This window comes from Epinephelus lanceolatus, chromosome 10 (genome assembly GCF_041903045.1).
Source record: "Epinephelus lanceolatus isolate andai-2023 chromosome 10, ASM4190304v1, whole genome shotgun sequence".
Classification (NCBI taxonomy): Eukaryota; Metazoa; Chordata; class Actinopteri; order Perciformes; family Serranidae; genus Epinephelus; species Epinephelus lanceolatus.
Genome location: NC_135743.1, coordinates 28921922 through 28939509, shown reverse-complemented (window position 1 = coordinate 28939509; position 17588 = coordinate 28921922). Strand labels below are relative to the sequence as shown.

The window sequence follows — 17588 nt, the reverse complement described above, 5'->3', positions numbered from 1 at the left end:
TTAGCTCTATGCTAACAGCCAACCCCGTCAAACCAGCTGTTCCCAGCAGCCTTCCGGCGAACGTCTGCTTGCTGGACACGAAATGGATTACATCCGACAACGGAGATCCACTAACTGAGGAGTGAGGGACTGTTGCGTCCTTGTGTTCACTGAGACACGGATAATTGGTAACATATAAGACGCCGGTGTTGAGCTAAGGAGGCTAACGCTACACAGAGCAGACAGGGAGGCTGCATCATCTGGTAAGCTCCGTGGTGTGCTGTGATGTGTCTTTCTTATATGTTGCACAAATTGTTTTTAAATGTTTTGTTTCTTTTTGCTTGGGGTATGCGAAATGTCAGTTCGTTTTTTTGTGCTGCGCATAAAAATGACAAAGAAGTTCAGCTCAGTTCATAATGTTATATATGACAACACAGCACCCAGTTGCTAATGTTTAACGTTAGCCTACTGTAGCGTAGCCTCTGAAACATTAACGTTATCTTCCTTGTGTGTTTCCACTTACTAGTAACGTTAACGCTACTATCAAACATTAGCACTGTAACCTTATTCTAAAACCCATCTGTCATCACTGACTCCGGTTAAGTTTTTAAAACATTTGTAACGTTACACTCGCCCTCCTCTTCCGTGTATCTAACGTTACCATGACAACGCCTATGTCTATCATAGATGTAATGAGGACGTAATGGAGGAGGGGGGAGTAGGCCGTTGGAGGGAGGTGGAGTTGCAGGAGGAGGAGGATGGGACTTTGGAGGGAGGAGGGAGTTGTGGATGTTCAATTTTTTTCTAAGTGCTGTGTGAAATGCAAGAAAGGTAAGGGTTGCTTTAATCCTCTCGCTCTCCAAAACAAATGCATGCTGTAATTGCCGGCTGCAGTTGGAATTTTATGACACCAGGCTGTGGGTGTCATACCGCTTCGACCAAAGGGGCGCTATAATCAACGAAAAGTTCCGCACAGCTGCTTTAACTAAAAATCCATTCAGTTACCCATTCATTCCTTCTTTGTGAGTATGTCAATCACAAATGAGCTGCACTAGAAAGCCCAATACATCAGATAGAACTGTTTGCAATTTTGTAGTCCTCAAAACTTCTATGTGATGTTAGATGTAATTTACTTCTTATTTGTGGCTGGCAGAGGTGGTGAAAAGCAGTCTAGCTCTAGGCTGACAACCTACTCGCTGCTTTAAAGAAGCCAATTCTTACTAAAGTTTGAATTGCTGCTTCCTTTGGATTCAGAAGATTTCCCTTAAGTGGCCTTACTTGACACCAGAATGCCAAGACAAATACGGGGGTTCCTTACTGGAGTTTATCTTTTTTAAGGAGGAAAAAAAAAACAGAGTCTGATGTTTTTGGTATGCTACAAAAATCATAAATATAACAAAGTTATTTAATATGTTTGACAAACCTGTCATCCAGCAAATCACAAACTTGTGAACCGTTGCCTTTTATGTATGAGGTTTTTTTTAACTGTTCAACTGATTACAATCAGTTAGTCCTGGGTGCTTCTCTATGATCTGACATACGTTAGACAAGACACTGACAGCGATCCAGGCTGTCTCAAAGGTCAGCTGTGTGAATCAGCCGTACCTCACTGGTACCCAATTACAGATAACAGCAGGGTTAGGTGAGGATGGCCTCTAAAGGACTTTGAGTTGACTAGTGAATTCTGGGATTGAATAAATCAGAGAGCTGAGTCCTATATGGGCTATTGGCTGTTATTATACTACCATGTGTACACGTCAACTTTCTGAGATCAGCATGAAGGTGACTCTTGTTTTAATGACCTGTCTCAGTTGCTACCTTTTTATGCCCTGAGAGTCTCTGACCTCTGGAGCTTGATCATTATGACGATTTTCGCACAGGGGGGGGAGTTTCTCTGTTTATGATCCCTTCTACAGAAATTACATTATGTACAGTTGACTGTGACTCTTCCCATCACAATTCTCAGGAGAGAGGATGTACTTGGAAGTCTAAACTCTGGGTGACATATGCATGAAAACAGATGGTCTCTCATTGCTCCAAGCTCGATTTTCAAATGAAAAGAGGAGATATGAGAAACTAATGAAAGTCAAGTCAGCAAAGGTGAAACTTTTCATTTGGATTCATATGAAGTCCTACTTCCCCTAAAAATACTTATAATATGCAACAGCTGCAACTGCTGAGAGTCTGTGTGAAATCTATCAGTGATAGCTCAAATAGAGTGTCAGTGCTGTGATGAATTATTGATGATTTAACACTCAACAATTAATAAAGAATGCAACTGAAGGTTTTTTTGGCTCTGAGAGGGGAGGCTGCGATTTAATAACACGCTTATCACGGCATTGAGTTTAACTTCAGTTTAGATAAAACATGGAGTATCCTGAAGTCCTACTCATACCTTCATTGAAAACCGCTAACCACTTGAAAATAAGAGACGTTTTTTACATAATACATATTTTATCCTTTAGGCGAATTCAACGGCTGTAAAGCAGAGCTGTGTAGCAATACTAAAAGATTAGTTAGAATTTTACATCAAGTAGCCAGATCAGTCTTCCCACCTTTAAGTAACAGAGAAGAATAAAGTTTAAAGAAATTACCAATACAATAATATAACAATACATCACTGTTGTACACACTCCATGCGAGAAAAAGTGGAATTAAACATTTTTAAATAGTACCTGTGCATAAATCTGGACCCAACAGAGAGCTTTCACCTCTTCAATAAATGAGCTGGTTCATTAAGACTCCAATGAGCCAGCAGTGTAAAGTTTAATGGACTTGACAAACTGGAGATGTCAGCATGGTTCCCTTTTACTTAATACCCCCTGGGCAGTTTGTATGCACACTAGAGCAATGAGCAAGAGTGTGGACATTTAATGGCTGACATTTACAAATCTCCTCTGAATAGACTGGTGTTTTGTTTTTTTCCTACATATTGCTGAGTGTGAAATATCTAAATTAAATGAAATTAAAATTAAAATCCAACAGACCACAAATTCATGCATGTGATTGTGTGTGTCAGTGAATGTGTCTGTGTGCGTGCACGTGTGAGCTTCCGAGGGAATACTTTGACATTTTGGGAAATACGCTTATTAACTTTATTTTTAGATCACAATATTGACAACACTCACACGTCAATATAATAAATGTGTAGCCAGCAGCCAGTTAGCTGAGCTCAGCATGAGGACTGGAACAAGGGGGAAACAGTCTCATCCACTCAATACCCAAAGTCTAACAAACAATATGTTGCAGTTTTACAGAGCTGTGTGTGTTTCTTGGCCAGGCACAGTCACCTCCTGGTGTCCTGTCGTCACCGTGAGGTTGCCAGGCAACCAGTGGAGACACTGGCTGCTGGCACTAGCTGCACATTTACTGTACAGGCATGTTGTGGATTTTCTCATCTAACTCTCGGCAAAAGAGCAAATAAGCATTTTTCCCCAAAATGTCAAAAAGTGTTCCTTTAAAGAGCCTTCACGGTGCACTTGAGCAACAACGTACTATTTTATGTCCACAAGGGGTTTATTCAGCTGTTATCCTTTTTTAGCTAAGTAAGCCAACAAAGACAACATTTTTTGTTGTCAGTGGCATGGTTAAAGATAATTTGAATCTGCCTGGTACAAATACAGTCTAATACAGTAAAATTTTAGGCAGGAAATCATTACTGAAACAGTTATGGGTTATATGCAGCCCACGTGCACATCGGCAACAGTTTGTAGTAGAACTAGAAGCATTGAGACAAAATCAAATGGTCTTTTTGTTCCCGCCATCAAGATGTTAGTGCTGCTTAAAAATTGCAGCTGTTAGATAGTCCAGAATGTAACCTTCTTCACCAATTTTTTTCCCAGCAGATTAAAGTATCTGAACCAGTGACCTTAACATCCCCATCTCTGTAAGCAACTAATGAAAATGCATTCATAATTAGAGTGCAGTCAAAATAACATGTCTGCAACTCAAACGTAAGGATTAACCTCTGGGTTTGAGGTCGTTGATAAAAAAAAAAAGCACTTCGGCAGTACCCTAACCCCCTTTTTTTATTATTATTATTTTTGACATTTTAAAGATTAAATCATTTAGATATGTTTTTCCCCCCCAACACCTCAAAACGCGGGGATCAGGGGAACAGGGATCCAATTTGGACTGCTACTGTAAGTCAATCTTTAGATGTATTTTTACATCATAGAGATGGGTGACAAATGAAAACCTGAATAAATGATTGGAGAAACATAACAAATGCAGAGGCTTCTACACAGGTGCACTGCATGGTATAATCAAGCAATCAGGATCCAATTATTCTCTGTGGCATGTGCGAAACTGCAGAGCAGGCCCAGTTGATTCTGATTTTGTATCAAGATGGCAAGAGGAAAAGAAAGTGAATTTGAAAGACAGTTCATTGTTGGGGCACGGATTACAGAAAATTCTGTCACAAAGACAGACATCTGCATTTAGATCTACAGGGGAGACTGCAGTACTTAGGCTTGACAATAGTGGTTGACAGTGCACATTTGATAACTGTGACGCTCATGCATTAGTAAGATATGTACAGTTAGGAAAAACAAAAGAGCAACTCTTCCTCAAGTGACTGAGAATGTCGATTCAGAAGGTGATCAGATCCCCTCAAACCCCTCATTACGAATATGAATGCACATTTAAGAGTTCAGTGGTGCAAAACTCATGAGAACTGGTCTAAAGAGATGTGGGAAAAAAAGTAATATGGTCTGATCAGTTAGCCTTTACCATGTTCAACTAGTGAGCGAATGCATTTGTGGCATACACAAAGAGAACAGACAGGCCTGAATGCTTTAATATTTTATTTAGATTTAATATTAGGTAGCACAGCATTTGGAGCAAACTACTGCTACCAAGCGCTTCCTATAGACTTCAGTAAGATTGTTACACCTCTCTTCTGGCCCACTCTTCTTTTACAGACTGCTAGAGTTCTCTTCGATTTGAAGGGTGCCTTTTTCCAGCTGCTGCTTTAAGATTTCTCCACAAGTGTTCAATGAAATTTAGATTTAGACTCACTGCTGACCACTTTAGAACAGTCCACCGCTTTCTTTAGAACCATTCCTAGGTGCTTTTTAACATGTTTTGGGTCATTGGCATGGGGCATTGGGCATGAACTTTGACACAGACACAGCTTTGTGACACTGGGTGGAACATAGCACTGCAAAATACCCCGGCAATGTCCTGATTTCATGATGCCACACACAAATTCAAGGCACAGCTTGAATCTGTTTTGCAGTTATCTCAGGTTTCTCAGCTCTCCTTTCTTCACCATATGCACAATTCTTTGCTGCAATCTTTTGTCAACTTTCCCTTGCATTCTCTTCTAGAAAGGTTGGCTACAGTACAGTGGGCCAGTTCTTGATTGCATACAGTGGACACCAGAACATCAAGACCTCGGGAAATGGACTTTTAGGCTTGAGATTGTCCATGCTCAGCTACAACCTTCTGTCTGGCCTCCAGACTATTCTCTGCTTTTTTACTTTTCTTCATGCTCAGTGTGGTTCACACAGGGACACAAAACAACAGAATGAGTACTTGCTCCATTTAGCTGGTTGAATGAGTGATTATTAGATTGGGCACCTGTGGCTCACCAGAGGTGAGTTCAAGGTGAATCAACTGCTGCTAACCCAATTATTTCTTGCAATTTCGAAAAAGGTCCCAACAATAATTTCACAACCATTTCTGTGTGTACTAAGCTTTCCTCCAGCTTTTTTTGATTTGTTCCTCTCCCAAAGAAATACATATACTATCTAACTATGTTTAAAGTCACAATTGTCTAGAAGAAACAGTGTTTATCATAACGTAAGGGTGCCAATATTTTTCAGTGTATATACACGTTGTCCAACCAGAGGTTACTCTTCAGGAAGGCCAAAAAAGTCAGATAGTGTAGTAAAAAAACACATATTGGCCAATTTGCCATCTGATTAAACATTAAGTTGTGACGCTACAAATCCATCAGCCTCACCTTGGCAAATGCTACATTGAAAGCTGGAGAGGTTTTCATAGCTGCTGTTCAGTAGTTACCCTCTGACACATTAGCCTTGGAGCATTCTGTCACCCAACCTCGATGCTCTTATCTAAAAAGGAGCATGTAAGCCAGAGCCTGTCCTGACACAAAGGGTTGAACTGACACTGGCGTATTGCCAGAGACACAGAGAAGAGGAAAATGCATGCATGCACTCTCTCCGTCTGACACACACAAAAGGCAAAAATATAAAGTAAGCACACAAAGAAAGAGACACACATATTACACATGAGGAGTTGGCAATATGGATGAAATCCTCTTTCACAGTAAATGTAAATTTCGAATCCTAATACTGAGACATATCACGACATAGGTAATTTGCTTGAAATCCTTAGAAGCTGTTAAGGGATAAATGTCTAATTTAGCAAATGAAATAATTGACAATCTAAGGTACTTCAACACACTGATGAAAAAATCATATAATAATTCAATATTGCCATTAAAGATACAGAAAATATTGACACATAGGATATTATGTTTTGTGATACTGTATCAATTCTCAATAACACTGTATAGATTTTTAATTAATAGTTCACATGTAAAGATTTTTTGCAGTGATTCATTTTGTGTTGTGTTTAAAACCCCGACTGCTAAATCCTTTTGTGTGGTAATCTATCTTTGGTTACTGGTCATAAAGGACTGACTGCTAGTATTGACAGGTTTTCTAAAATTAGTTTGAATAAATAGAACTTATCCTGGGTTTTTCCTGCATAGAGAATTAGGAGGCAACCACCTCCTTCAAATTTCGTCCCACCTGCAGCTTTTGACAAAACACTGAAGAGAAGAGTCATCTGTTTTTGGCTGTACAACAGCAAAGTGGGTACCAGCCCTAGAATTCCAAAAGAAGTCAATATGGTCATTATTGTGCTCTTTCTCCCTGACATTTAATGTTTTAATAGTTTATCACCAACTCGCACTTTGTTTGTAAAACACAAACAAGGCCTCTTTCCAGACAGACAGATATGAGATTTTGTTTGATACACCAATTCATTGTTACACCGCTTTTAAAGTTATGCAGAGCACAGGCCAAAATGTCAGGATAACTAGGATGAAACATACAGTCCAACATGCATGGTTTTTCATTGCTTTCATTGCTTTGCCTAGTGCCTTTAACTGTATCCTGTGGCCTTCTCCAACAAGTAGTAACTGACATCATGAAGTGGCCTAAGTACAGAACTCAGAAACCTTACAGAACTACTTCGTATTAGTTCTGTACTCAGGTCACATAATGAACCCTGATCACGTTCAATCACAAAGAAGGCTGTAGGATGTGGCTGAAAGTTCTCATAAAAGCTACTAAGTTTGAAACTGAATGAAACTGTTTATGTACTGGAAATGGTATTTTTATAATCAAATTGTTGGCTAGTTGTCTGATTCTCACCTGTCTGAATAAATAAACAAGTTATCAATTTTTTAAAATTAAAAAACGAATATAATGAGCAATAGTTTTGATTAATACTACTTGTAATGTGGTTTGTGGATACTAGTGAAATGTTTTATCATTATTCATTAATATCTGGAAGCAATTTTGGCTGGTGATATGAAAAATTTTGATTATAAGCCCTGTGGGGACATTTCAACCTAAATCTACTAAGAACCTTAGTCTGCCTTTCATTTGATATTCCCAGCTGCTTTGGGCAAAACTAACGGATCCAATATTCCTCTGAAACAAGAACGAGCCTATCACAAGGGTAGCCTGTGCCTTATGTGTAAAATGCACACTAACATGCACACACTGCATAGTCACTTCTGTTCATAATTAAAGCAAGCTGGCTTGGAGGTGTCTATGCTGTAGTGTTAGTGTAGCATGCTTTACACTGTCATTTTTAGTACTTACTGTGAATGTTGGGAAGCCTGTCAACAAAGTGTTTAAATATTCCAATTGTGGGTCATTGTGTAACAAAGCATATAAAATGTATCTTTAATTAATATACAGAGACTAATTATTATATCAATTAATAAAAAATTGTGGATACTATTTGTACTAAACATTTTTTAATCTATTTATTGTTTAAGTGTTGTATAGTGTAAAAACGACATGTTTGTCACCTGTTTCTTCTCCACTGTATTTGCACTCCTCTGTTTAGACCCAGAACTGCCAAAATTGCACAGGAGGTTACCTTTGGCTCATGTAACGGGGGTTTCTAGGGGAAAGTGCCAAGTATGATAGTTTTAGGAGTGTTTATTTTTTTGTCAAATAGCAATACTATTTTTGTTGCTTATCAAATAAGTATTTACCTAAAATGAGTTTTATAATGTATGTGCAGGCTGTAGCCATCTGGAATGTCCATTGAGCGCAAAATGTTCAACTGTATGGTCCAATTTTCAGTGATATGGATGGGATGATCTTTCTCTTCCTATAAAAGGGTCCATTTTTGAAACTATTCAGACTTAGAAAATATATATAAAATCAAATATGTAACCATTAATAACCTGGATTTGGAGAATGTATTTTTTCATGATGATTTTTTTCTTTGATACATATCTTAAACATAAATGTGACTCCAAATACTGTACACACATACTGTATTTTCACCATAATTATAACAAATCCATCCCCTGTAGTCCTCGGAATCACATATACAGACTTGACCCTGAGTAGAGTCAACAAACTGATAGAAAACAACATGACTGTCACGGACAACAAATAAAATACGGATAACGAAACAGAGCAGCCAGGATTTGGCGGAGTCTGTGTTTACTAGTGGGCATTTCGTTCCTTGGCAAAGTCACATCAAGCCCGGCATGCCATCTTGACTGCCGATTGAGCAGCAATCTGTCTCCTCCCAACAATGCCTTTTCAAGCTGACACAGACAGACTGTGCAAAAGGTTAGGATTGCCTACCTAATATGTCAGTCACTGCTTACCAGTAAAAGAAAACAGATAATAAAATATCTTCATTAGCAGGTGAAATTAAAAGGCATCACACCCTTTATTTCTATTCAGTCCCATTTAAAGTGTTTTGTTCATAGTTCCTCCATATTGTTAATCAAAACTTCCCACATTGAACATTAAAATGCATCGTATATACTATCTATATCTACTCCTACATCAGGCTTGAGCATTGGCTTAACTAAAATCTAAAAATATAAAGCCATTGACAGCAAAAAGCAAGACAATGGGGTGTTCTGTGTGAACTGTTTGCATAATTCTGGAAAGAATATCTGAATAAGATGATTTTCCCCTTCCTCCCATGCATATTGTCTGCTCTTTGACGCTGGTCATCACTCTTATTTTTGTTTTGTCATTTCTATTGTCTTAAATTTCCTCCCATATTCCTGTCATTGATTTCATTATCTTCCAGTCTTAGTATCTTAGTCTGACACAACACTGTCGAAGTAGGGTTTTTTTTTTTCAACATTATCCTCTGTCACAACTATGGCAAAGAAATTGAAGAATACATTTCAATTCAGCTGCTGTTGTGTGTTAGTGTTTTAATTTAAGAATACCATGTTTCAGCATATGTAGTAAATCATCAACTATACAAAACTATATACAAGAGTAAATTAAAATTCTGAGTTTGAGATTTTACCATCGACCTTTTGAGCCCATAAAAAGGAACAACTCTTTCACTTTTAAGGTCCCACCTCATGCTAATTTTAAGGTTCATACTTGTATTTGGGGCTTCTGCAGGGACATGCTTACATGCTTTCGTTTTCAAAAACACATTTTTCTTGTACTGTCTGCCTAAATATACCAATATTCACCCTCTGCCCCAAACAGTCTGTTTGAGTATCTGTCCCTTTAAGCCCCCCTCCAAAAAAAGCCAAGTCTGCTTTAATTTGGCAGCATTTCTGGGACTTCCACATCTGCAATCTTGGCATATTTGCACCATCATTGCAGGGGGAATGACGGCAACGGCACTGTAGCAGACGTTTCTACGTTTATATAGTATAGCTGTGACATAACAACTTCACAGAAGTCCTGATGGCTCATTTAAAGGCACAGTCTCTGAGTATGGCTTGTGTGCAATTCTCTGTGGACTGGGCTTTTTCTCACAGTATTTATACAGTACGACACAGAAATCTGATTTTTACAACATGTGACCTTTAACCTCCATACTCAGAAGAATATCCAAAACATGCATCCTGGCATTTGGTTTGGGTACGAAATATTTTAATGATGGAAATAGCATAAATAATCTAAATTCTTTAATTCAATTCAGAAGAATTTCCAAACATACTTTTTATGCTTTCACATTTTACTGATACTATCCTACATTTCTACAAGGGAGATTCTCTCAAAGGAAACTCCTCTCTGGCAGAATACCCACTGAAATTATGCTGACAGGCAAACTGACCTGCTGCACATGAGGAGCTGGCAGATAGTGACCATGTAGCATAAAGCCTGAGGCTGCCCAGATGCTAGTATGCCCATGCTACACATAAAAAGAAGACCAAATAACAGGCCATCACAGCATTAGTTGGAACTTGCCGTAAGTGTTTTGAGTTTATGAATCAGGTTTAAATGAGCTCAAATTAATTAAAGTCTGCATTAGCCTGATAATTGGTTTCCTGATATTGTTATTTCTTCCTTTCCCAGCATATGCCAACTGCCTGAACATTTTGTGCTTGAAACAGCAATACTCCTGGAAATAGGGTGACCTTTAAATAAAGTATAAAAAACACATTAGAATTTCTATCGCTCACCTGCTATGCTAAATCAGTGTTAGTTTAAAGGTCACATTTGTTTGTTTGCTAAAAATACAGACTGTATGGTAAAAATGACCAAAAATGAGCAGAATGGGGAAACATTAAATGTCTGGAAAGGAAAAACAATTCCATTAAGATTCAATATGGATAATAAAACAAAAGAATACAAACAAATTAAAAACCCAACAGTGGTTACAATTCCCATGATGTATGAATAAGGCAGGATGTAGTGTTGCTACGTAGCTAACTAAAACAATATAGAAAGGTTACAAGGTTTAAGAAACTGATGTTCTTACAGTGTCATACAGAGTATGTTTTATATGTTTCATAATACCCTGATAGAAAACTGGACTTGCATCTTGGTTGCTGGCAGCAGGATGTCTGTTTGCTGAGCATATAACAGCTTTATGTATGTTTGCTCCAAGCACAGTGAGCCCCATTCAGTGTCTATTGGAAAGCAGTGCTTCCTGGGATCTAAGGGCACATAAACCTCCACAGGGAAGTAGGGCGTGGTATTGTTTAAAAAAAAAAAAAAGAAGATACCAGAACCATTATCAGCACCCTTAAACTGATACTGATAGCAACAGAGTACTTTATTTATTTGATATCTTTTTTTTTTTTTTTACTTTTTTTGTACTTAATACATTATTGTGAATGGATGCATTCAGTTGTGTAAACTGCCATGAGATGCTACAGTGTGTATAGTAAAGCCATACTTTCGAACATTTTGGTGGCATCCAAACTCAACAGGTGAACTGCCAACTCAATCAAATACACCATGCTCAAGTTCACCGCAGAACACAACTTGTATGAGTTATAGCTGCTGCGGTAGTGGGCCAATTGCACATCACATCTTAAATTAATGAATACTTGCCACGATTGGCTGAGAGCAAAAAATACAAAGAGCCTTTTGTTTTTTTTTTCGAGAACTGAAGATAAGAAAGAATTGAATGTTGATATTGTTTAACTAGAGAGGTTTTAATACTACTTGGTACTAGGTCATTTGGTCATGAAGTTAAAGGTACCAATACCCAGCCCTGCAAGGAGATGACACAGAATTTTGACTGATTAATTATGGCAATATATAGCAAAAACTTGACAGTAACTTAGAGTATTAGTTCTCTAAAGAATTTCTTTCACATACTAGCAAAAACTGGTATTGTAACTGAAATGTCCCCAATTGAATCGCTATTGGATCGGATCAGAATTTTAATTGAAATGGGACCTTGTGTTCAAAACTGTGTTTTGTACCAGGGTTTAAACATATTTATCAAGGCTCAATCAACACGCACATTCTCTTTCTCTTTAAGTGGGTGGTGCTGGGAGCAGATCCCCAGACAAGTTGGTCATGAGAAAGGTCCATAGACCGAAACGTTGACCCAATGACCCAATAAACAGAGCTTCAATGTGTGTGCGGGAGCAAAGTGTGATTTTTGCTTTAAATATATTCATGTCTGCTGTAAATTTGCACATAGGGACTGACTGGTTTCTGGAGCCAGCCTCAAGTGGCCATTCAAAGAACTGCAGTTCAACAACAATTAAATGATGAATTGTCAGAGCCAGGCTTTCTGTTTCCCCGTTATAGGTCTTTAGGCTAAGCTAAGATGAAATAACCTTACCAGTTGCTGGCTCCAGCTACATATTTACCATACAGACAGAGTGAGAGTGTTATAAATCTTCTCCTCTAACTCTCAGCAAGAAGGAAAGTATTTCTGATGTGACACCCCATTACACACTAGTCACGTCACAAATTATTAATGATTAACAAATAAATTAATTGTGTTGACTTTAAGCACACAGTGGTGTGTGCAAGTTTTGTGGATAATCTCTGTTCGATTATATATCAATGTATCTACTATAAACCCACACTTATGTTAGATCATCTTACCTGCCACACTACTGGTTCCATATGATCAGCTGTGGTAGACAGGCAGACACTCAACACAATGGTGTGAGAGACGGAGGTCAGGACGCTGGCGATGATGGCATCCCTCATAGAAAACGGCAGCATGGTGTAAACCACAAACACAATGAACAGGAAGAATGACACCTGTGGAGAAAGAGAGACACTTTTAACACACCTGCAGAGGAAAGTGGCAAAGAGAGAATGAGATAGAGAGCGAAAGAGAAAGATGAAAAGAAGATACAGACAGAAATACAATATTACATTTGACAGTCCTGTGGGGAAAGAAATAACATGACCCAGGAATGATCCCCACCAACACTGCTTGCTAAAGTGGAGTTTATTTATGCACAGCTACATCAGTGGCATCAAAAATAAGTACAGAATATAAAGATGACGTCGGCTCAGGGAAGTATTCAATATTAAGTAAGACACTAAATTACAAAAGAAAAAGAGGAAGGAACATATATTTGTGTCATTAAACATAAACAACGTTGTGCACTACAAATTCAATCCATTGAAACATTCTCAGCATCTTCAGCTTACTCAAGCTCCCTTGATTGCAAGAAGCAAAAAAAATGGGAGAATCTGCTCTCACACTTCAAAACTGACACCTTTAATGTAGCATGTAGAGTGCTTCCCTTTTTACCCAAGCTCTACACACCTACAAATACATACACGCACTTCTTGAATACACCTTCTGCTGCAGGGTTAAAGCAGCTCATCTGCTGTCGTGCATGGATAGAAAGAGGCTAGTGTTCTCACAGGCTGCAGCCAGGTGCCAGTTAACCTTTCTTGGGTTATTTGCAAGGGCAGTTGGAAAGCGGGGGTTAGGGTATGGGGGGAGGCAGTGAGGTGGAAAGAGGAAAGGAAAGCGAAGAGCTAGAGAGCAACTCAACAACAGTACCTCCTCTGTTTAAGCTTGGAGTCTAACATGCAGTTCTACACTACTACTTTCTTAATGGCTAACTATGGTAGTGAATGTAAGTAGTAGCAAATATCAAAAGATCATCTGTTTGCTTCAAGACAATGCTTTATTCATGTATGAAATAGAATTGTGCTCAAATGAGCAATAGGTCTTCTGAATTTCTTTTAAAACATTAAATTACATTATTGAGTTATTGGCTGAGTAGCCAATCAAGATCTTATACAAGGGAGGCTGCACCTTATTGTCTTTCACACACTATTTTTGTAGCCTATTCTTGGAGAGACTTTAGCCACTCTTTTCCACGCTTTTGAGAAATTAAGTATCACATTAGTATGAATGTTGAATGTAGTAGGAATAGTATAAATATTATATTTAGTATGAATATATAGGGGACACACTGTGGTACAAAAGTATATAAGTGTATAAGTCCAAGTCACATACATCCATGATCTATGGATCATTCTACACTTTATATATGGGATCAGTCAGGCTGTGTCCCATCCATCATACTGAGGGTGGAGATCACTCCCAGCCCAGTATAGTATGATCTTTTCATAAAACACCAGTAGCAACTTGATATATTGACAACCTGATATATCACTCTAACAATTCCCTGCATGACTGCCACTGGAAAACCAGTGCCAGTATTTTACTTCACTATGGGGCTGAAAAGGGAATCAAAACATACAGAATACTCAGATTCAGATTCAGATTTTTATTCACACACCACACAGAATCAACATGTGTCAACAGTTTTACAAGTACAAGACACAGTGCCACAGTGTGTGGAGTGCCAGGTCTCCCATGAAGCTATTTAAACCTTATGGCAGGAGCCTGATCAGGAAGATGAGTCACAATGTATAGCAGTGACATGGTACAAGACATGTTACAAACACAAAACATATTACAGACACAAAACATAAAACACACAGGACAAATCAACATACATTCCCAGATCAGTGAAGGTTGCTATACATATGAATTAAGCATTTTTTGTTTCAGTTTCTTCTTAAAAACAGAGATGGATTTAGATGTTTTCAGACTCTCATCAAGCCCATTCCAGATCTGCGGCCTCCTGGTTGTTATGCTTAGACTAGTGCATTTCAGTCGTCTTTTTTTTACCGTGTATAAGATGTGTATTTCTGGTATTATAAATATGCGTGGGGCGGCTGACTGGGATGAGCTTGGAGAGTCTTGAATTCAAGTTATGGACAACTTGGTACATTGTAGCATTTTGATGAACATTGAACTCAGCAAGCCTCAGGAGATTATAGTTGTGGAAGAGGTAACGTGTGGGAGTGTTATAACCAGACCAGGTTATGGCTCGTATTATTTTCTTTTGTAAACTTTTTAATTTCTTCAGGTGACTAGGAAAGGTGTTGCACCAAATAATATTACAATAATTGATATGAGGCTCAAACAAGGTTTTGTATAAGATAAGGAGAGCAGGTAAAGGAAGAAAATATCGAAGTTTGAAAAATAGACCAACATATTTAGACAATTTAATTAACAGATGTTCAGTGTGACATTTGAAATTGAGTGACTCATCTATGAGGACCCCCACGAATTTCCTCACCTAATTTCCCAATTCTATTCTTGTAAAAGAATTTGTAACCCTTTAGCTTCAAAATATCAAAATAACACTTCACGTTAAGCCAAGTTTCACTGCATCCAACAATGTCAAATTTACATCCAGTAGTAGTAAATAAAGTAACGAGATCATTATGATGTTTGGATAGGCTTCTAATGTTAAAATGTATCAAGGAAAACTTGTTCTCAGTGTTTAAAGAGTTAAGTTGCTCAGGTTTGTATTGCCTACAATTAGTGTTTCCACCATCAAGCCAGCATTCTTGAGCATAATCACCATCCCCATTTTTCAAGTTAAAGAAACCCATATGGATAGATTTTCTAGATTCATGTACTCTGGGAACAATACACATTCATACAGACTCCAAAATCCACACACACATCAATATCAGACAAAACAGACTCATACAAAGACAAAACAACAAAAAAACAAAAACAGACATAGCTTCCCGCTTTCTGTCCAATCATCAATAAATTATTAGACATGCCTTTATACCTTCAGCTGGGCCATTATTTTTGAGATTACTGAAAATGTTCCAAGTGTAGTTTAGATAAAATGGAGAAGATGGTTCCAGCCATTTCTTTAAAAATGGCACCTTATAATTTAATGTATACTGAGCACGATCTTAATCTCAATATTTGCCACTCAGTTCAGTAGAGCACTTTGGCTTAGCAACATCAGAGTGCGCTGAATCTGTGTGATTGGCAAAAGACGAAAAAACAAATAAATATCTGAAACTTTTTGGCCATCTGATATGAAACTAAGCTAGTTTGATGTCACGCCAAAAAGAGGCACAACTAGCCATGTTGGAATTGCCTCTCCTCTCCTCTCTTCCCTTTACTGAAATGAGAGTAAGAAAGCAGCTTAAGACCTTGTGGTAACATTGCAGTTCATATTTCTAACTGCTGTATAACTTGATTTAATATAATACAGAAATATATTCTACAGTCTGCACATGTTACCTTATAGAGATCTGACAAGTAACAACACCTTAAAGTGACTTTTTTTTACCTTTTCTTTCAATCATAAAAGGCTTCAAACAATTGCTAGAAACCTATTTCTGTAAAAAATTGCATCTGCACGGGGTAATATTATACTGCATGATAGATACAATTAAGATCAAGGTCTATGTGTAGTGTGTACATTGTACCTCTAAACAGAAACAAAACTTCTCTACATGCTGCCTGAATTGACTGAAGTCACTGTGGTAGTCAGGAGTGAGGTGCCAATGCTTTAAGCTCACTGAGGAGCCTCAAAGTCACAAAGAAATTACCCTTTCATGTTTGGAAGCTCAGTCGATATGCAGCTGCAGAGACAGACACAAGGTCAACAAGACGGTTATATAAACACCTAGTGTAACCTGGACCTTTATTGGAGACGTCCATGACTCATACTGAATGTCGTATGTTTAACATTTGTATGCCAAAAAATGACACAATTATGATGCACATGAGACCACCAAACAGGTTTGAAAGACAAATGCAGTAATTATAGTGCACATAAACGAGTCACTTCAATGGAAGTGAAGCACTGAAGAGTAACATTTATCCTAATGTTCTTAGTGACCCTTCTCATGCAATTTCACTCAGTACAAAAGTCTACAGCCTCCTAATAAATACATATTGCCCTGAGGCTTTTAGAGTTTTAATTTGCTTCAAAACTCACAAAGTAAGCCATGGAGTGTGTAATTTGTATTCTGTAAACAACAAAGGAATGGCAAGCTCAGTTGACCACCTGTAATGGCTTTTTTAATTGCCAGGTCTATGCCTCCTTTTCTCTGTGGAACAATAGTATCGATGAAACAGCCTTTAATTACACAAGCCAACCACTTGTCAAGTAACCTCTACAGTTTCCTAACCCTGGCAAAAGCACGCAATGATTAGCAAGCACACAGGATCCTGCCTCTTGGTGTTGACTTGAATATGGGACAATTTCTGTAATGATTTGTCTCTCTGGGCTGGCAAGGGTCATTGCTGCTCTGACTTTGTGCCACCAATTTCTCTTATTGGTCATGGCATAAATCTGACCATTAACTGCACAGCCCCCAGCACAACCTTTGCAACAACTGTCCTTTTTTCACAATCAGTAAAGCTTATTTTTATAGATCTGCAGTCTGGCATTTCCATTTTCACTTTTATTTAAGCCCTTTATACCTGCATAAACCAATAGCTTCCATGTAGTAATCTCCTCGGCATGACAGAAAATATTATTCTGAGTATTCAGAGAAATGGGTCGATTCTGATTTTTTCCTTTTAACCGAGCAGACTTGGTGCAAAATATTTGAGCCTAACAAAAATTAACTGCTCTTGCCAGCTTTGTGGCTTTTTAAAAAAAATTCTAACTCTATACATAGCTGCAGGTCCAGTTTTAGAAGCAACACATCTTCTAACTTTTGAAGGGCTGTATAACACACCAGAAGAACAACATGAAACAACACCAGTGCTTTTCTGGACTGTGTCTCTAAAAGCAAAAGCAAATATTAGGTTTCAATAATTTGCACCCTTCATGT

At 38.1% G+C, this 17588-nt stretch overlaps 1 protein-coding gene across 2 annotated transcripts in view; it reads right to left on the bottom strand.

Annotated features, from left to right (window-relative positions):
• adcy2a (adenylate cyclase 2a) overlaps positions 1-17588 on the bottom strand; it is an 81131-nt gene that overhangs the window by 39827 nt on the left and 23716 nt on the right. For both annotated transcript variants that reach the window (XM_033640296.2, XM_078171909.1), the window contains exon 3: positions 12549-12710. In XM_033640296.2, coding sequence (XP_033496187.1) covers positions 12549-12710 — 162 coding nt within the window. The remainder of the gene's footprint in view (positions 1-12548; positions 12711-17588) is intronic.